Source organism: Trematomus bernacchii, unplaced genomic scaffold (assembly GCF_902827165.1).
Source record: "Trematomus bernacchii unplaced genomic scaffold, fTreBer1.1, whole genome shotgun sequence".
NCBI lineage: Eukaryota > Metazoa > Chordata > Actinopteri > Perciformes > Nototheniidae > Trematomus > Trematomus bernacchii.
The window spans coordinates 4,979,751-5,001,500 of record NW_022987803.1 but is presented as its reverse complement, the minus strand read 5'-3'; the positions used below and the strand labels follow the sequence as shown (position 1 = coordinate 5,001,500).

Genomic DNA, 21,750 nt, shown 5'->3' with positions numbered 1-21,750 from the left:
CAGTTACTTACTTGGGTCGTATAGTGGGGCAAGGCAGTGTGTGCGGCGCACGCAAAGGTGCAAGCTGTTGATAACTATGCTCCACCCACAACTAAGAAGGAGCTCATGCGGTTTTTGGGGCTGGTGGGGTTTTACCGTTGTTTTTGCAGAAATGTCTCTGCTGTCGTTGCGCCACTCACCGATCTGCTAAAGGGTAACGCTATTATGTGTGGTCCTCTGAGTGTTAAAAAAGTTTTGAGAGCGTTAAGTCACTTATATCCAACGCTCCTGTTTTGGCAGCTCCACAGTGGGAGAAACCAGTAAAACTTGAAGTGGATGCAAGTTACATCGGCACAGGGGCGGTGCTGTTGCAGCCTGATGATTTGGGTGTGGATAAACCAGTTTGTTTCTTTTCAAAAAAGTTTACCAAACATCAGCTGAACTATTCAGTGATTGAAAAGGAAACGCTAGCCTTGATTTTGGCGTTACAGCACTTCAGTGTGTATGTTGGCTCGGTACCGGTTGTCGTCTTTACGGATCACAACCCGTTAACCTTTCTCAGTTCTCTACAGTGCCCTAACCAAAGGCTGATGCGCTGGGCCCTGATGCTCCAGTCCTATCATTTGGACATTCACCATATCAAGGGGAGGGACAATGTGGTGGCGGATGCATTGTCTCGAGCCCCCGGTGAGTAATGCCCTGTTAGTGTGGGTTATGTAGTCGCAACCTTCCAGTGTCCTGTTGTTTTCTCTCTGTTAGTTGAAAAACTGATTGGTTTTTTTCTCATTGTTGTGGGCACTATGTTCTTGGTAAAGTGGTTAATTTAGGTGCCAGGGTTCCGTTGGGGCCCCTGACTTTATGGGGGGGCTGTGACGGCCCCAGAGCCTGGGGCCTGTGAGTGTGCAGGTGTGTTGCAGGTCTTGCGATGGGGGTGGAGCTGAAGAGGCCAATCAGCATGACCGGGGACACCTGGCCGGAGCCGAGGTGCTACTTAAGCCCAGCTGCCCGGAGTCACATGGCCTTCATGACTCTCTCCAAGCCCGCTGCAGGAAGACTCTCGCCGGGATCCTTTCCCCTCGCCCATCCTCTCATGTTTCCGGTGTTGTGTTTGGAACTGTCACAATAAAAGTGCCGTGGTTTTTGGAATCCTCAAACGTCTCTCTCTTTTCCTGTTGTGGCCTACGGGCCGGTCAGAACAACTGGGGGCTCGTCCGGGATAAATAAAAAAAACAATAAAACCTATGAATTGAATTGTATATTCTTTGTTTCTGTTACGAATGCGTGTTTGGAGTTTGTATGCCTTTAAGAGAAAAGGAACAGGATGGCTTTTCAATTGACGTACAAGTTGAGACTAAGACGATCACTAGTTGTTTTTATTTAGTAACTGCAGTTCTCAGTGATGTACAGAAAGCTCTGTTCTATTTGCCATGTGTCTTCAATAAAGATATTTTAAAAAAGCAGTTTCTGTTCGCTCCTGTCCTACAGTCAGGGGAAATCTTCCAATGAAGTGGAATCCCGTCCCAGATGTTCCTCAGCGAACAACAAGTAATGCTGACTGTGCATTCTGTCGGCCAGCTCTGTGTTATGTCCATCATTCCTGCAAGTATTCTGAATCCAGTGTGTAAGGGATCAAACACATTCTTTAGAAAAATACTTTTATTTACCATTAACAAATATGATCAAACCTCCATATAGCAAAACAACAAGATAGGATTTAGGAACAACACTGCTTATAAACGTACATTGTTGGCATTCATACATTTTGTCAGTAAAAGTAAAATAACATCAAGCAGAAATCATTTCCTGTGTCGAGGAGCAGGCCATCCAGTGGCTCGGTTAGTTATATTACCGACACATATTAAAAGCTATAAATCATACAGTTTGTTTGATATATAAAGCTTCATTGAGAAATTATTTAATTTTCCAACTGGCCTGAAGCACTAGGAGACTAAAAGTACCAGAAAGTGCATGTGCTGCTTCACTTTCGCTCTTTCAGCTTCTTTGGCTGCAAGATTAGCATGACGGCTAATTGGAAACAATTAATGACACATTATCTATAACATGACGAATAAATGTGACTACTGACTCTCACCTGATGAGTCACCACAGATTGAAACCCAAATCATGGTGAGAACGCGCCATTTATTGCTTATTAAGACCTTTAAATTCACATGGATGAGATTTATCTAACTAGAATTGCATTTCAGTATCCAGCAGCAGGAGAGGTGCATGATCCACTGAGTGTTCAATACAAATGTCAATATGTATTTTCAACATGTGCATAGACAATTTCCTATTTAATGATCAGGCACAATAACTCTGAATATGCCTGTGCTTGTCCTATATTGTACTTCTTAAATATATATGTTCAAATACACAGTATTCATGTGTTAATAAGCCCAATTTTCAAATAAATTCAGCCAATAAAGTTGAGAACATTTTCTAACAAATCTTAGTTGATAGAAAAAGCCCAATAACTTATTCTCGTAACACACTTGAAATATACTTTTTGTAACAAAATAAATGAAACCCTATGGAGAGCTGTGATGTAGACTGTTCTTTTCTTAAAGCTTTCTATCAAGAATAATGCCCCTACATTTGATTGATTTTGCTATCTTATAACTGACCTTATGAGGCAATATACCTCACCTCTAGTGAGGGGTCCAGCCCTTCATATACGTTTCTGTATGTGGCCCTCAGTGAAACATTTTAGGACACCCCTGATCTAAATCGATAAATAACATAGTTTGGGCCACTAGTAGGCAGCGCAACAAGCGGCAGCTTTAATACTGATATTCACTCATTTAGATCTCACTTCTTAATCATAGCAACATTCCTCATTTGGCTCATATCCTCTTACATACCAGTATTAACAATAAACTTAATATAAAAAAAATGTAATATTGATATGGTAATACTACACATATAATGATATATTGTAAAGATAATGCATCCCTTTAATATCATTTCTGTTTCTTTCTTTCCGCATGCTGTGTACAGCAATAGGAACAGACTCCTCCTTCGTACATTTGCAAATACGACACAATACAAAAAAAAATAAAAGATGAATTTGACAGATAGAAGGGACACAGGGGGGGACACAGTGGGGGACACAGGGGGGGTCACTGGGAGACGCAGCTGTCCCCCTGACCCTGGGCGTAGCGCTCGGAGATGCTCCTCCTCAGGTCGTCGATGTCCCCCCGCAGCCGAGCCACCTCCAGCAGCTTCACCCTCAGCTCCTCCTCCACCTCCTCCCTGCTGTCGCTCTCCTCCGCAGAGACACTCAGCGCTGAACAGACACAGACGGACGGGGGCATCACTAGTGCTCAGCGGTGGAAAGTAACTAAGGACACTTTAGTCTAGTTTCCAGAACTGTGAACCCGGAAATGTTGAGTACCCCAAAGTGTTATGTTAGAAATGTATAGTATGGATCCCCAGTCATTACAAACTGCTGGATGCTCAATTGCATAACGTGGGGCAATTTGTACAATTAGCATAAGTTGAATTCATTAGCATTATAGCCGATGTAGACAATACTTTCAAAATGGCTTGGCCGATTTTGGAGTGGTTTGGGGGTTATTGAGGATGCTGAATCAATTCCAGGATCAAAAATCACAGTTTTGCGTGTGCGTGTGTGTGTGTGCGTGTGCGTGTGCGTGTGCGTACGTACACTTCATGCCCAGCAGCAGGGACAGGTTGGGCTCCTTCCCCTGTGCTCTCTGGGCCAGGATGCTGCAGAGGGCCTGCAGGTCCAGCAGACACAGGGACATCTCCTTCAGCAGCCGGCCCACCTCAGGCAGCTCCACCTCAGGCAGCTCCACCTCAGGCAGCTCCACCAGAAGCCCACTATCCCCCACCTGATGGGGAAGTTACCAAAAGAAAAGCAGTGGTGGAAAAAGTACTCAGATCCCCTATTTAAGAAAAAGTACTAATATCACATCCTGAAGATACTCCATTACAAGTAAAGTAAATACCTTAAATACCTGTGGGGGGGCTCTGGATGGGGGGGCCAGGCTTTCCTCTGTTTCCTGTTCATGAGGAAGGCTTCTTTTCTTCTGCAGTCTCATATGAGTGGCCTGACAGAGCAGCACACAGGTAACACTGAGTTCATCATTTACTGTTTGAAACGTTCAATTGTGATGTTGGCTTTGTTACTATGACTGCACCACCTTTTATAGCTTCATTTTCATGATCAGTATACAACTGTATACTGATGCAAAACCCAATAAAAAAAGTAAATAAAATGCTTTTAACTCCAGGAGGTTATCTCTATAACTTAAAAAAGAGTTGGAAACATGCTAAATAGACTGTTTGTATGAGACCCCCCCTTATGTAAAGCATTTTACATAAGTCAGCATTCAGCCATACACACACTCATAGAGGCAGAGGCCGCCATACAGGGTGCAAATAAACTAACATTCACAAACATTTGGTATCATGCACACTGGGTGTGTGGATTTGTGTTAGCCTACCGTTAGCTGAGAGGTCAGTCTCTCAATCCGTTCCTTCTGTTGCTCGATCAGCTGGTGGGGAGCAGAGACCACAAGGTCAGTATTTTGACTTTAGTTGTGTTCATGTGAATGGATGTGTGTGTGTGTGTGTGTGTGTGTGTGTTACAGAGTAGTCCAAAAGAAATGCAACTAGTCTACCCCAACACTGCTGGTGTGTGTGTGTGTGTGTGTGTGTGTGTGTGTGTGTGTGTGTGTGTGTGTGTGTGTGTGTGTGTGTGTGTGTGTGTGTGTGTGTGTGTGCTGGTGCCCCACGAGGACGAAAACGTGTTGTATCCGCATATTTCTCTTGCGTATAGCCCTTTTTGCCACACGAGGCCGTAACTAAACGATAAAAACGGACCCCGCAAACGATAACGGGTCCAAAGGTGGATAGATCTGGGAACGGAGCGCTCTGGGGGGTCATACGGCTCCGTGTGATCGCCTCTAAACGATCATTTTGTGATAATGATGACGCAATAGCCCCGCCTCTCCCCGCCTCTGCTGCTCACCCCCGCAAAAGTACACTGCACACTGAATTCAGATTATTTATCTTTCTCTCGATATGGACATAAACGCGAGTGAAGTCTAATCTGACAGGACGGAGACACGCAGCTCCTCACATAATTTTGTCCGGAAGATTTAAACTTTAACACACGTTGACTGGCGAAAAACTCTGCCCGGTTCCCTCGGCCCCCACCGCGGAGAATAAACAGAAGCGCAACCATGACAACCATGCTTCTTCGCTGCTTGCTCCCGTGGGGCACCAGCCTGTGTGTGTGTGTGTGTGTGTGTGTGGGGGGGACCCTACCCTGCTGCTGTGGTCCTTCTGCTCCAGCAGGTCAGTGTTCTCCACATCCAGCCGCTTCAGGTCCTGCATGGGCAGCCTCACCCCGTCAGCCAGGCAGAGCTGAACCTTCTGCTGCAGGCTGAGGGGGAGAGAGAGAGAGAGAGAGAGAGAGAGAGAGAGAGAGAGAGAGAGAGAGAGAGAGAGAGAGAGAGAGAGAGAGAGAGAGAGAGAGAGAGAGAGAGAGAGAGAGAATTTATTACAGGTGTAATTAAGATCAGATGGACCTTTAGTAATCCCCGTGGGGACATTCAGTTGTTCAAACAGCAACAGGGTGAACAAACAGGATAGCACAGATTCACACAGATTAATAAAATCAAAGATACAAAATACAAATAATAATAATAATAATAATAATAATAATGAGAAACTATGAAATAAGAAATGAATACAAAAAAAATGAGCATATATACATATTGGGTCTTATAAACTATGAATGAAAATGAAAACGGACATATATACAAATTGGATCATATATACATATTACATATTATATATATTAACATGGGTGGGCTCATCTTCACTAGCTCTGCATGAAGTGGGTGGGAGGTGTTCTCTAGGATGCTGTGTAGCTTCCTCCTCGTCCTCCCCTCTGCCACCTCCTCCAGATTGTCCAGTTGTACTCCAGCTACAGAGCTAGCCTTCCTCAGCAGCTTGTTCAGCCTGCCAGTGTCCCTAGTGTTTGTGTTTCCACCCCAGCACACCACGGCAAAGAAGAGCACACTGGCCACTCAGCAGCACATCAGACACGCTGCCCTGCAGTCTGACATACTGAGGTCTGCTGGTGAGGTAGTCTGTGATCCAGGCCACCAGGCTGTGATCCACCTGCATCACTGACAGCTTCTCAGCCAGCAGGTGTGGCTGGATCGTGTTGAAGGCGCTGGAGAAGTCGAAGAACAGGATTCTTAGTGAGCTGTGCGGCTCCTCCAGCTGTGTGTAGGCTCTGTGGAGCATGTAGGTGATAGCACCAATGTTTTCCTGGTAGGCAAACTGTAGAGGGTCCATGGAGTCACACACGAGGGGTTTGAGGTGCTGCAGGATCAGGCCTAGGCTCCACGGGAACGAAAACGGGTTGAATCCGCATATTTCTCATGCGTATAGCCCTTTAAGCTCGACAACGCCGTAACGGAACCGTAGAAACAGACCCTGCAAACGACAACGGGTCCAAAGGTGGATAGATCTGGGAACGGAGCGCTCTGGGGGGTCCAACGGGGCCGTGTGGTCGCCTATACGGTCATCCGTTTCTGATATTTCTGATAATGATGACGCAATAGCCCCGCCTCTCCCCACCTCTGCTGCTCACCCCCGCAAAAGTACACTGCACACTGAATTCAGATTATTTATCTTTATCTCGATATGGACATAAACGCGAGTGAAGTCTAATCTGACAGGACGGAGACACGCAGCTCCTGCCGCTGTGATGCAGCGGGAGCAAAACACACACTTCAAGTCAGATCATCACCCTTAGCTATTTTAATTACCTCTCAAACTACCGAAACTAGTTATAAATATGTTCATTTTTACTGTCGGGTCACTCATTACAGGATCAGCTGCTGCATGAGACAGACACTGACGCTGTCAGAAGAGAGGAAAAAGAGACAGGCTCCGTGTATTTGATGATTATATATCATTATATCGTCGTTATTCATTTGTTTTAAAGCTCAATAAATAACAAAGAAGACCTTTGACCGGCACTTTTATCATTTTGTCCGGAAGATTTAAACTTTAACACACGTTGACCGGCGAAAAACTCTGCCCGGATCCCTCGGCCCCCACCGCGGAGAATAAACAGAAGTGCAGCCATGACAACCATTCTTCTTCGCTGCTTTTGTGGAGGAAGTTACAGCGCCATGTACAGGCTCGGCATATGTACTGCAGCTTTTCCAGCGGTTGGATGTAAACGGAGCCGTCTCGTGGAGCTTGACACAATCCGGTGTATATTGCGTGTGGACGGAAGGTTTTTTGCGTTTGCGTTACTCCGATGCGGGTTTGCCGTATGCGTTCCCGTGGAGCCGGGGCCTCAGTCTCTCAAAGGTCTTCATGACGTGTGAAGTCAGAGCAACAGGCCTGTAGTCTCCTGGGGTGCTGGGGCGTGTCTTTTTGGGCACCGGGACAATGCAAGACGTCTCCCAGACCAGATGTCAGGCACCTTCATCAGCTTCAAAGAGAGACTGAAGAGGTGCTGTAAAGCTCCTGCTAACTGTCCGGCACACGCCTTGAGCACCCGGGGGTTGGTGTTGTCTGGCCCCCTTGCCTTCCTCACGTTGATCTTCGATAGCTGATTCCTGACTTGTCCGGTAGTGATGATCAGAGATGTGAAACTGCTGGGAGTGTGGTCCAACGTTGGGGATGAATGGGGAAGGGCTGCTGTCCCCTCTGGAGTGGTGTTGGGTGTTGTTGGAGAAGAAGAAGAAGAAGAAGGGGAAGTATGAAAGGGAGGGGGAGTAGTGGTGCCAGGGTTTGGGAACCCCTGCTGTCCTGTTGAGCTGGAGATGGGAAGATCAAACCTGTTGAAGAACAGGTTTGAGGATCTCACCCCTCCCCACACCTCTCGAGAGTTATTGACCTCCAGACGACCCTCCAACTGGTCTCTGTATTTCTCCTTGGCTGCCCGTAGCTCTTTTTTCAGCTCCTTCTGCACAGTTTCAGCCCCCACAGTGTCTCGAGCCATGAAAGCCCTCTTCTTCCTGTTCAAGAGGGTTTTAATGTGCCCATTGTTCCAGGGCTTGTTGTTTGGGAAGCATCGTACCCTTTTGGTAGATACAATGCTCTCCTCACAGAAACTGATGTAGTCAGTGATGCAATGGGAGAGTCCATTTATGTCCTCACCGTGAACCCTCTGAAACATGTCCCAGTCTGTTGACCTGTAGCACTCCCTCGACTTCATCTGACCACTGCTGTACAGTCCTGGTGGTGGCTGGCTGTCTCCTGACAAGAGGCTTGTATTTGGGAACAAGCCTGCCCTAATTCAGAGTGATGATGTTCATCCAACCATGCAAACTGAAGCGATGTGGTTCTCTGACAGAAATCTGAATCAGAATTCCTTTATTAGTCCCACAGCAGAGATGTACTGTGTTACAGCAAAAAGAGGTCAAAAAAAGGCAAGCTCTGATACAGAAAAACGCTACCTTATTAAATATAGAGAAGAAAAGCACACTTTAGTGATAATAGAATACAAATAAAGACAAATATGTACACATCCATGGCACAATGTATGTTTTCACATAAAGGTGATTTTTGCACAGTATTGCAAGAAAACAATTGATTCTGACATTTGTGAGAATTATTTTGTAATTTGTGTACGACTTTATAATCTGATAGAATTTCACAGTTTTTTTTTTCAGAATATTTTAATACTTTGTACTTCTAATTCACTACAATTCGGAGTTAATTGTGTACTTGTACTCCACTACATGTATTTAATACCTTTAGTTACTTTACAGATGTGGATGAATGATGTGAAATCTAATCAAGTGTTAAATCAGACTTTAGTTCCACCTGGAGTAAATTCACAAGCTACCCTGCAGTATACAAAGTCATTCAAACTACCTGCACCTTTACCAGCTTTGAGAACACTTTCATGATCAATCATTATAAAACATATCATATATATTATTCTGAAATGGACCAATCTGCACAATGACTACATTTACTGTCGCTACTTTAAGTGTATGTGCAGTTGAGGCCTAAATGATTAGCCCCCCAGGAGTTATGGAACATTTTCCTAAAATTCTTCCCAATGTTTCCAGCATTGATACAACTTGATATAATCAAACATTCACCAGTGCTATTTAGTAGCTTTTGGTACATTTTGGAAAATAAAATAAGTTTTTAGGCTCGCTTTATATCAAATATAGTGAAAAATGGGTTGGTCAAAAATATTAGCCCCAGGCCATTAATAGTCAATAGTGTACCCTTTCTGAGCCACAACTGACAAGAACCCCTTAGAGTAGTTCTTTACTAGGTTGACACAGGTCTCTTGAGGGATTTTGGCCCATTCTTCCATTGCAAATTGTTCCAGCTGGTCCAAATTGCGTGGTTTCCGAGCATGGACATTCACTTTGAGCACCCGCCAGATTCTCAATAGGATTCAGATCTGGGCTATGTGCGGGCCACTCCAGCACCTTGGTTCTGGTGTCCTTTAGGAACTGTTGGACCAAGTTTGATGTGTGCTTTGGGTCATTGTCTTGTTGGAAGACCCAGCGACGACCTAAGCGAAGACTAAGAGCAGATTTGTTCATATTATCCCTCAAAATGTCAACATCATTTGAATTGTTCATGATGCCTTGCACCCGAACAAGGCTCCCTGTGCCTGAGGCTGCACAACAGCCCCACAGCATGATGTGTTCTTAGGGTTGAAGGGCTCTCCCTTTCTTCGCCAAACATAAGCAACATCCATGTGCCCAAACAGTTCCAGTTTAGTCTCATCAGACCAAAGCACAGACTTCCAAAACTCATCTTTACCTTTCAAATGTTCACGGGCTCTGATGTGCCACTCTTTGAGTAAAGGGGTTCTTCTGGGACGATGGCCCTGAAGCCCACCACGATGAAGAGCCCTCACAACTGTGTTCCTTGAAACATCAACTCCAGAAGAGGCCAGGTCAGCAACAATCATCTTGGCAGATGTCCGGGGATGCTTGCTGACATCTGACTATTTTCCTCTCCAGAGTTCTTGAAATCTTGCTCTTTCGACCACGCCTAGGTTTGTTTCTTACAAAATGTGTCTCCTTGTACTTCGCAATGATGCAACGTACAGCAGTTCTAGACATTGGGAAGCACTTGGAAATAGCAGTATAGCCTTCCCCCTTATCATGAGCCTCCACTATCTTCTTTCTGAGCTCAAGTCTGATTTCCTTTGTCTTTGGCATGGTGAGTAGGAGTAGTAGTATAGTCCCTCTCAATAAGGTATCAGAGTGCCTGTTTCTTGGAGTCCTTTTATGCTGATTGAATGCTCAGGTGTGGCTTGAAAGCTGATTGGTTGATTAGGTGTGTTTTGAAAGCAAAAATTCACATGGGGGCTAATATTTTTGACCAACCCATTTTTCACTATATTTGATATAAAGCAAGCCTAAAAACTTATTTTATTTTCCAAAATGTACCAAAAGCTACTAAATAGCACTGGTGAATGTTTGATTATATCAAGTTCAAGGTTCAAGGTTCAAGGTTCTTTATTGTCAAACTGACATAGCTACAGAGTAATTATGTTGTTGAAAATCTTATGTCACAGGCTTCTCCAACAATGCAACATAATAACATAATAACAATACAGATAGCAAGAGCAATACAAAAAGAAAAATTGTTATAAAATAAAGTGATGATGTGGAATAGTGCAGTACGAGTCTATATACAAGTTATTGGAATGATATATATTAGATATTAGATACATATTACTGAGTAGCAGATGAATGTTTTGAAGTTGTTTCAGCAGTTCAATTGTTTAACAGTCTCACTGCCCGCGGGAAGAAACTGTCTCCAAATCTTCTTGTCCTTGCCAGGATGCTGCGGTAACGTCTGCCAGACGGCAACAGAAAGAACAGTTTGTGGCAGGGGTGATGGGGGTCTTTGATAATCCGTAGTGATTTCTTCCTGAGCCGCTGGGAGTAAAGGTCCTCCATGGATGGCAGCTCCGTCCTGGTGATGTGCTGTGCAGTTTTCACCACCCTCTGTAAAGCCTTACGATCGAGGTCGGTGCAGCTGCCGTACCAGGCCGTCATGCTGCCAGTGAGGATACTCTCTATCGTGCACCTGTAGAAGTTGCAGAGTATCCTGGAATCCATTTTGAACCTCCTCAACCTGCGGAGGAAGAAGAGCCGCTGTCGAGCTTTCTTGGTGATGGTGGTGGTGTGAAGAGACCATGTCAGGTCCTCAGTGATGTGGACCCCAAGGAACCTGAAGCTGCTGACTCTCTCCACCGTAGTCCCATTGATGGCGATGGGGGCGTGTCCCTCTCCCTGCTGCTTCCTGTAGTCCACAATCAGCTCCTTTGTTTTGCTGATGTTGAGATGGAGGTTGTTATCCTGGCACCAAGATGTCAGGTTTTCGACCTCCTCTCTGTACGCCGTCTCGTCATCGTCTGTGATCTGGCCGATGACGGTCGTGTCATCAGCAAACTTCACGATGGTGTTGGAGCTGTGTGTGGCCACGCAGTCGTGGGTGAACAGGGAGTAGAGGAGAGGGCTGAGCACGCAGCCTTGAGGGGCACCGGTGTTGAGAATCAGGGTGGAGGATGTGATGTTTCCCACCCGCACTGCCTGGGGTCTGCCCGTCAAGAAGTTCAGGATCCAGTCACAGAGGGCGCTGTTGAGCCCGAGGTCTCTGAGCTTGATGGCCAGCTTGGAGGGCACAATGGTGTTGAATGCTGAACTGTAATCAATGAACAGCATTCTCACATATGTGTTCCTCTGGTCCAGGTGTGAGAGGGCAGTGTGGATGGTGAGGGCTATGGCGTCGTCTGTGGACCTGTTTGCTCTGTAGGCAAACTGCAGGGGGTCCAGAGAGTCAGGGAGGGAGGAGGTGATGAAGGTTTTGACTAACCGCTCAAAGCACTTCATTATGGTGGAGGTGAGTGCTACTGGGCGGTAGTCGTTGGGGCAGGTGATTATTGTCTTTTTGGGGACAGGAACGATAGTGGAGTGTTTAAGACATGTGGGGACTACAGACTGCAGCAGGGACCTGTTGAAGATGTCTGTGAACACCTCTGCCAGCTGAACTGCACACACCCTGAGAACACGGCCAGGGATGCCATCAGGTCCAGGAGCCTTGTGTGGGTTAACCCTTTTAAAGGATTTACACACATCTGCCCTATTTAAAACAAAAGGGCAGTGTAGCTCCTGGTCCCTCTGTACCTCCACAGCCCGGCTGCTCTCAAAGCGTGCAAAAAAACTGTTCAGCTCATCTGGGAGAGATGCGCACGCAGACACTCCCGCAGCACCCCCCGCTGCTCCTTTGTAGTCTGTCATTGTTCTTAGTCCCGCCCACATATTCCTGGTTTGATCAATGCTGGAAACATTGGGAAGAATTTTAGGAAAATGTTCCATAACTCCTGGGGGGCTAATAATTTAGGCCTCAACTGTAGATGCTGATACTTTTTTACTTGAGTAACATTTTGAATGCAGGACTTTTACTGTAACAGAGTATTCCTACACTCTGGCACTAGTACTTTTCTAGTACATCATGTGAGCACTCCTCCCACCTGTGCGGTCAGAGTGTGTACCTTTGCACCGATGCGATCAGCTCCTTCTCCCTCATGGCCTGCATCTCCATCCTGAAGTCCTTCTCCTTCATCAGAGCGTACCCTTCCTCTAGGCTCTGCTGTAACCGGGAGGCCGTTCTCTCCAGATGTTTGGCCTTCTGCTGGACCGCCTCCTGCTGAACACACACACACACACACACACACACACACACACACACACACACACACACACACACACACACACACACACACACACACACACACACACACACACACACACACACACACACACACACACACACACACACACACACACACACACCACACACACACACACACACACACACACACACACACACACACACACACACACAGTTAATATTATTATTATTATTATTATTATAGTGAACCCTGAAAAGCACAATTTCGGATTGGTTTTTTGGGGTTATTGAGGATGGCGAGTCCATTTCAGACTTTTTCAGATAAGACATGGCCAGTTCTAACCAGAAAGTGGACATATATGTACTCTCTGTGGGCTGATTTTGACTACCATGAGTAGTGTTGCGACCATTGGATATAGAGAGCACAAAAATAAAATGAGTATCTCCACTGTAGACAAATTATTTTCAAATAGATTAGCATTCTCTTCAATCAAGATGATCCAGAGTCCCCTACATCTTCAAAATTGGCCAAAAATGTATCAAAATCAGCCCACAGAGGTTTGTGCTGATCTGGCATAAATGAGGTTTAACTTTATATTGTTATTTGTCATTTGATTTATGGTGCATCTCAGGTGATGTTACAGAGTAGTCCAAAATAAATGTGACTCGTCACTACTTACAGTACAGCAGTGAGTCATTTAGTAAAGTAAGGCATTACTTTTTTTGAGTAACTACCCTAACACTGCTGGTGTGTGTGTGTGTGTGTGTGTGTGTGTGTGTTTACCTGCTGGCTCTGGGTCTGCACCTCGTCCAGCGTCGGCAGGTCAGAGAGGTATTTCTCCAGAGTTTCGATGCGTTGCTGTTTCTCTCGGATCTGTTCGCTCTCTCGCTGACATTTCTTTTTCAGACTGCTGATGTAGCGATCCCTCGTCTTTATCTGAGAACAACAACACCCAGTATTACCAATACCCTGATTTCATATTATGTTGAATTTAACTACATTCATTTAACACATTTTTAGATACTGGCGGTACACTGAAAATAAAATAAATAGATACATAAATTAAGAGTAATGAAATAGAAATGAAGTACATCAGCAATGGAAAAGGAAAAGTGTGCGACTGTTGGTTAACTTTGAAATAAATGACGGTCTCTATTGGCTTTTATGTGTGTCCAGAAACATTCCCAAGGAGTATCCCTTGTCATTTTCATTGCCTTTCAACCTAGTGATCATAGCCTCGTAGGATGCTTTCTCAACCATGGCACTGAGCCATTCCTTCATATCCGGAGGGTTGTCTATTTTCCAATGTCTCAAGATAATTCTTGAAGCTGTTATCAAACCAACCATAATAATAGAAAATGCACTTTTTGAAATATGTGGTATTTGAGATCTGTCCCCTAATCAGTGGCGACTCGTCATTAGGGGCAGGTGGCACAGCCCCACCTACTGTCAGCAGAAATTAATTAAAATAATAGTTCCAAAAATATGTATGAAATAAATGTTAAAATGTATTTTAAGACCATGTTTAGTGGTCTCTACATTGCTGCTTCAGACTGCATTCTTCTGATTAGTGTCTACAGATAGGCACTATAATATGCACACTGTAAGAATGAATGTGTACCGTGAAAACCACACTGCACCGCTCACCATCTGCCGTGCCGCTATTCTTTTCAAGTGAGCCTTCAGCTTTGGTGAGTGAAAGTATATTTGATGTCATATTTGTTGTTATTTGTCCATGTTTTGACTATAGGCTATTGCTCTGCTGGATCGATTGATATTGTAACCATGGTGAAAAGTGTCGGTGTTTTCCTTATACAGTATATACAGTTTCTTAGTTTTCATGCTGAAGCAATACGGTTGTTGGTATTGTTAAAGTATAGCTTTGTGATAGCGCCCTTTACTCCATGTAAAATGACACAGGTTTGTCCGGTGCCTTGCTCAAGGGCACCACGGCAGGGCCCAGGAGGTGAACTGGGACCTCTCCAAGTAGCAGTCCACACTCCATATTTAGGTTTGGTCGGGGACTTGAACCGGCGACCCTACAGCTCACAGTCCAAGCCCCTACTGACTGAGCCACTGCCAGATATGTGACTCTGTAGACCAATGGAACTGAGTTGTTACACAGTTCCTCATTTATAAATATTTCCCAAAATATTGTTTTTGTTCTGGAATGGTTAAATATGATCCTTCACATACCTTCTCCTCCAGTTTCCTGATGTCCTCTGTATATTTGTGGTTGACCTGCTTGAAGAACTCGCTCAGATGGAGAACCTCCAGCTCAGCCACCGCCAGCTTCCTCCCCAGCTCCTCATCGCAGTACAGCCTATCAGAGGGCTGTTTGCATGTTCTCAACGCTGATTCCTATTGGACAACAAAACTGGTGGTGTGACTGAATATTTGGATGTTTAATATCCCAATATGAATGCTCATTGATCACAGAGAGGTGTTACCTTTTGGAAGGGGGGGTCATCCAGCCACACCCTCTGGCTGTGCAGCACCTGCTCTGCTCTCAGCTCGTTCTCTCTGATCCGGGCATGGAGCTGCAGGATCTGCTGCTTCTGTCTGAAACACAGAATAAAACAAACAGTGTCATAACATGTCTATTTAAGCTGAGATGGATGAGGCAAGAACAGGCAGGGCAAAATACATAAAAACAGATGAGATAAAAAAGACAAGGGTTGGGATCGAATTGTCCATTTTGCTTAGGAACGTTCCCTACGGAGTGAAATGATTTGAAAGTACATGATAAGATCTGTTCTGATTCCATAGAGGATAGGAAAGGAGCTTGAGCAGTGGCGTCGCCTGGCCTGGGCATCCGGGGCTTTAGCCCGAATGTTTTTTCTGTAGCCCCGGACAATTCTCCCTCAATAATATAATACATTAACCGTGCTTTACGTGAACCTCATCATGACACAAGAGAGGACGGCAGCACTGTAATTTCCCGTGTTCAGTGAATGCAACAGAGGCATGACACCAGACCAATCAGAGAGTTGCATGGAAATAAACGTGTGCTTGTGTCATTCAAGCTCGGCTCTGTGTGTGTGTGTGGCAATAGCGCATTTAGTGTGATAGAGAGAGAGGGAGAGAGAGAGAGAGAGAGAGAGAGGGGGGGGGGGGAGGGGGGAGGGGGAGGGAGGGACCGGTGTCAGCATGGACCGTGTTGTTAGCATCTGGTTTGCTAGCTGCACTAACGGACATATGGAGCTGTTTGTTCCACAAGAAGCTGGAGGAGAGTCCTCTCCTCTCAGACTGAGAGACTCAGGTGAGCTAAAGGACTCTCTGAGTGTTTAGATAGTTAACTTTAGTCTAAGTTATCTCAGTGGGTCTCAAACGGTTTGGTCACAAATTATTCAAAAGATTATTTCCGCGGCACACCTTCATATGATCATTATAGTTATTAAAAAAAAGAGAATAAAGGAAAAACAGTTATGAAATACTATATGGCAGTAAAACAAGAATAGAGTTTAAAAGGGGAGTGATTAGTAAAATATCCATAAAGAAAAAGTACATCTGTTTACAGTTCTGCTTCATATGGGTGTTGAGAGATGTATCCATAGATCTCTTCATTTTGCTCTCAAAGTGCACCAGATTGATGAATTTAACTTCAATATTTAAAAACTTTACCCCTGCCTATATGCCGTGAGCTGATTATCGAGCCTTCATTGTAACAGTCGCGGGTGTACTGTGTGTGTGCGTGTGGGGAGTGTTGCAGTAAAAAATGCCACTGTAGTGCCGCTGCCACTGTGGGCTAAGCCCCGAATATTTTCAGGTCCAGGCGACGCCCCTGAGCTTGAGTGTTCCTTTATAATCTCCTTTGGCTTAGTATACACCAGACTATCCTTAATGAAAGGAACGGTGAAAATGGCAAAATACTTTACGCACCATTCGGCCATCCACGGAAACAACCGATCACAACAGAAAAAACGAGGATCATGTAAAAATAGTACAAAAACGACTAAAAGGTTTATCTTTTATACAACTTCAGGCAGTAAGTCTAAATCCCAAGGGCTCCCTCAACAAAAAGCACTTTTATATTGTTGTTGGATTTCTAAATATTGCAGAAAATAAGATCAGTGGCATTAATGAAATGTACGCGTTTTCTTCAGCAGGATAATCTCAATATATTAAAACCGCAATATGAATTTAAAGCTTAAAAGCAATTGGCAGAAGCAAAAAGCTAACGCTAGGCTATAAAGGAACTACATCACGTATTTGCATCACCACCGCTAAGCTAAGGCGCTAATGTTTGGTGTGATGACGTTCAGTAGTCACACGATGTAAATCTTATTTCAGGTATCTAACAAAAAACACATTCAAAAAACTTTGACATAAAGATAAGGGAACTAGAAGTGGTAAATTGCTGACTCATTTCCAGCTTTAAGGACTCATTCCTGCACCATTATATAGAGCAGCTAAATACACAGAGATCCACACAGTAAACTACATGGGAAGGTGTGTATAAAATGAGTCACTTGGGTCTAAATAGAGAACTCAGCTCTTCGTGTGAGGGTGTATGTGTATGTGTATGTGTATGTGTATGTGTATGTGTATGTGTGTGTGTGTGTGTGTGTGTGTGTGTGTGTCCGTGTGTGTCCTGCAGTACCTCTCTATCTCCAGCTCTCTCTGTCTCAGCAGCCCCTCTTTCACCTTCACCAAAGTGTGTACAGGAAGAGAGGTCCCCATCAGCACCTGGACACACACACACACACACACACACACACACACACACACACACACGTATTATCAGTGCATAGTGCATAGCATCGTAGCATACAGCATTCGTAGCCTAAAGTAATGACGTCAGTGTGTCAGGACAGTGGCGCTACGGCTATTGGGCAAACTCCACCAATCAGGAGGAGACAGCCACGGCCATTGCCGTTCGAAAGCGCTGGAGACGCTGTAGTACATATGCCAGGCCTGTAGGTGGTGCTGTTCTCACTGAATCAGCCCTTGCTAAAACAGAGCTAAAAAATGTCAAATTGAGCAAAATGAGGCATGGCTAAAATGCATGATCTGTTTGGTATTTTGAAAAAAAAAAGTATAAATATGCCTTATATAGGTATGGTCCTACACTATATTATTAAAATATAGCATGATAGGTCCACTTTAAGATCCAGACGTCCGTGACTAAAATCCTTCATCCGGTTCAATATAGTTAAAAAAATACCAATTGTATAGCATTAAAGTTCAAGAAAGGATGGTTTGCGGAAGAAAAAAATTGTCTTTTCTTCAATTCCTGTATGTTTTCATATCGCAATATATATCGCAGGGGGGGAAAAAATAGCAATGTCAGTTTTTTCCAATATCGTGCAGCCCTAATCTGAACTTTTCGATCCGTTACAATTATTAACTGAAGCAATATAAAAATGAGCCCCATTAACTGAGTTTTAAACATCAGCTATGACCGGCTATGACCGGTAATAACCGGTCATAGCCGGTAATTACCGGCTAACGGAAACTCTGCTAAACAATTCACAATACAACACATTAAATGGAAGATCCCCATAGCCCCCACCCACCCTATGATCGGTCCCAAAAACCCTGATGGGAGCATCCCTAGTAGATATGCTAACAGGAGAAATTAGTATCTTGCCTAAAGACACTTTGGCTAGGAATGAAACCACTGACCCTCTGTCAGTAGACACACATTTACCCCTGAGGCAAAGCCGCTTACCTGGTGAAGCCCTGGTTCCTGTTGACATGGCGATGGCCCATCTCCACAGCCCTCTGTTCCAGCAGCACCAATCGGACCCAGTTGACCTCCACCCTCTACTTTGGGCCTGTACTCCATCTGCTCAGCGAGCCACATCTGGGTGCGGACCGCCGGCTGGATGGGGGACCCTCTGTCGGTCTGATGATCCTTCAGTGCTGGGTCAGCTGGTTTGGGTAAGCTGAGGCCATAGAGCTGTGCCCCCCCCCGAGCCACTTTAGATTCCGGCAAGGCGCTGTAGTTCATGTCCAAACTGTTGCGTTTCACCGATGAGGATGGACTCGAGGGCACGGACCGGTTCTTTTCCAAACCACTGGATCTACTGCTGTGGTTGTAGCGGTAGCAGGGCCCGGCCCCCGGGGAGCGCTGCAGGAGGCTGTGGTAGAGCAAGGAGGAAGATAAGGGGAGGTAAAGATCCACGTTAGAACCGAGGGGCTCCTTCCTGTACCCATGTGGCAGTCCTCGGTCCAGGGAGCCTTGGGGGTTGTACTGAAGGCCTGATGTCTTGCTGGAGCTTCTGTCCGCCCCAGAGGGCAGCTTGGTGAGAGAGGAGCACCTCCGCAGGGGCTGGTGGTCCTTCATGTCCAGAGAGACCCCCGGCAGGGTCACGGCGGGGGTCAGTAGCTGGCAGGATCTGCTCCAGCGCCCGGTGCTGCTGCTGGTGGAGGCTGGCGTACTATAGCCGGTGTACGGGGAGGAGGATGGGGACAGCATGACGTGGACCAGGGGGACGGACCCTTCATCCTGACTCACGAGATGCTGCAACGTGAGCGGCTGAAAAGACAACGGTGTGGTACTGGAACTGGAGTCATCTGGAAGACATACAGAGCATTAGAAGAAAAACCATGTCGGACATCCTCATCGACACAAGAGCAGAATCATAACGAATGCTTTATTCAGTCTGCATAACATTAAGCTAACAAGGCTTTTTCTGCTTATAAAGAAAAATATTACAAATGAGGTAGATAGATACTTTATTTATCCCAATTAGGAAATTATTTGTGTCACATCAGCAGTGTTGTGTATACATTACAATTGTGCAAAGATTTCAGTGATTAATAACCTGCTGGTTTTGTAAGAGACAGACAGACAGATATAAAGACAGGTTAACAGACCTTCCACGCTGTTGGAGCAGTAGGTCCCGATCCCGGTGTCCCCGCTGTCGGACACGGTGCTGTGCCGCCGGCCCCCACAGACACCGCTCCCAGGGACCCATCCTGGAGAGCCCCCCCCACTGGAGCCTGGAACACATTTTAAAAGGCTATCTGTCACACAAGGTATTTATTGATTATACAGAAAAGTGGTTATCAGGGTTGCAAGAAACCTGTAAATCAATATCCTGACAGTCACAAAGTCACTTTTTTTTCTTTCAATGTTTTTTTCTGGATTCTAAGGCCTGAAACCACCAGACTCAAGAGACTCAGAGTTTCATCCCACAGGCCATCAGACTACCTAGGCTATGTTCAGTGCCTCCATAACCTTAGCATTCATCTGTTTGCATCTTACAATTGATTTATTTTATTATTTATTACTACAATAAACAGTATTATATTTTCTTTTACTGTACCATTTTTTATTTTACAAAATGTTCTTGTCTATCTTATTTTATATACATGTGTATCCTGCATTTATTTGGTCACTTACAACATTCTCTGCAACATTTACCTTATTGTTTTGATTGCAGGACTTTTACTTGTAACAGAGTATTCCTACACTCTGGTACCTATACTTTTACTGAAGTACAAGATCTGAGTCCTCCTCCCACCTCTGCTACTTTAAACCAAAATAAGAGATCTGAGTAGTAATGTTTATTCCACTTCAGAGATCTCAACATTGCTGTCCTTCCTTCTCTGTTCTCAGATGGAAATATTATTCTTGCAGTATACAAATCAGCAGAGCATAGAAAACAGTCATAAACCCAGACACCCTTCCTTCTCATGTCCTTAATGTATCTATTGAATTAGTAAATGTCAGAGGTGGGAGAAGTACTCAGATCGTGTACTTGAGTACCAGACTGTAGGAATCCTCTGTTACAAGTAAAAGTCCTGCATTCAAAATGTTACTCAAGTAAAAGTAGAAAAGTATTAGCATCTAAATATAGTTAAAGTACCAAAAGTAAAAGTACTCATTGTGCAAATTGGTCCATTTCAGAATAATATATATGATATGTTTTATAATGATTGATCATTAAAGTGTTCTCAAAGCTGGTAAAGGTGCAGCTAGTTTGAATGACTTTGTATACTGCAGGGTAGCTTGTGAATTTACTCCAGGTGGAACTAAAGTCTGATTTAACACTTGATTATATTTCACATCATTAATCCAAATATGTTAAGTAACTAAAGGTACTAAAGGTACTAAAGGTATACATGTAGTGGAGTAAAAGTACATGATTTACCTCTGAATTGTAGTGGAGTAGAAGTACAAAGTAGCATGGAAATACTCAAGTAAAGTACAAGTATCTCAAAATTGTACTCGAGTACAGTACTTGAGTACATCTACTTAGTTACGTAGTCATAAACCGAGACACCCTTCTCCCTCATGACCTTAATGTAACTATTCAATGTGTTCTTGTAGCACAGCATCACAGAGGCAGATAGCATCGTGCTAGCTGCTGTACTGCAGCTATGGGCCTTTAAATCTCAGTAAGTGGATGTAGCTAGCTTGCGTGTCAGAAACATAGACTGTCTATATAAAGTCAGAAATCATCCTGTACCTTCACACTTTTATCGAATGTGCGTCTCACCTGTTTTATTAGTTTCGTATCCATCCTCTAATTCACTTCTGTACCACATCCCGTATGACTGTGAGGCAGAAACACGGCGGAGTGATCACAAGACAAAAGAAAAAAGGCCAAAGTCTGAAAAGACGGGGTGTATATTTTAAATTACATTATGGAAGAAAATATCGAAAGATCTATGAGGAATGAGTTCTGTCTGAAAAACATTCATCCTAATAACCTAGAAATGATGTCCGGAGCTGAGCTTCCTGTGAGAGGAAGTGACCCCCGCAGACTCCTCGTCCTCTCTCCCCGCAGAGCAGCTCCGCATCAGGAGAACGGAACGGACCGAGGAGAGGTTCACTGCTGGAGCATGGGGACTGTGTTTTCACTGTAGAATCACTCAGAACCTTAATGTTCTGACAGGGCGTCTTTTCTTGCAATTACGGTAACCTTAAAAGGCTTTTTAAAATGATTATTGTTATGTATTTATTTTATTCAAGAACATATATGAACATGATGTTCATATATCTAAAAAATAAATCATCATCATATATTTTGTATACAAAAAAGTTCATATCAGGGGTAGACATATAAAGTAATACAAAATTACATAAAAAAAAAAAAAGAAACAAGAAAAATACTGTTTCATATTTC

At 44.4% G+C, this 21,750-nt stretch overlaps 1 protein-coding gene across 2 annotated transcripts; it reads right to left on the bottom strand.

The window, feature by feature from the left end:
• Positions 1–1,620: 1,620 nt before the first annotated feature.
• On the bottom strand, positions 1,621–21,402 carry cep85l (centrosomal protein 85, like). 2 transcript variants are annotated; one of them, XM_034150578.1, is made up of 13 exons: positions 21,121–21,402; positions 19,493–19,618; positions 18,342–19,189; positions 17,271–17,356; positions 15,118–15,229; positions 14,864–15,028; positions 13,451–13,603; positions 12,527–12,681; positions 5,278–5,395; positions 4,452–4,502; positions 3,954–4,055; positions 3,650–3,836; positions 1,621–3,268 (listed from the first exon to the last, which is right to left on the bottom strand). In XM_034150578.1, exons 1-13 carry the CDS (start codon positions 21,167–21,169, stop codon positions 3,102–3,104), a joined length of 2,319 nt encoding a protein of 772 aa, XP_034006469.1. In that variant the 5' UTR covers positions 21,170–21,402; the 3' UTR covers positions 1,621–3,101. The 2 variants fall into 2 exon arrangements, with proteins under 2 accessions (XP_034006469.1, XP_034006470.1); XM_034150579.1 differs by having other exon boundaries at positions 3,963–4,055.
• Positions 21,403–21,750: the final 348 nt, after the last annotated feature.

What these genes read in the sequence shown, in the direction of transcription:
- cep85l (XM_034150578.1), bottom strand. Translation starts at nt 21,169, where the DNA reads ATGTGGTACAGAAGTGAATTAGAGGATGGATACGAAACTAATAAAACA. An exon ending in CTGCTCCAACAGCGTGGAAG is followed by an intron (nt 19,190 to 19,492) that starts GTCTGTTAACCT and finishes TATGTCTTCCAG; the next exon opens with ATGACTCCAGTTCCAGTACC. An exon ending in ATGACCCCCCCTTCCAAAAG is followed by an intron (nt 15,029 to 15,117) that starts GTAACACCTCTC and finishes GTTGTCCAATAG; the next exon opens with GAATCAGCGTTGAGAACATG.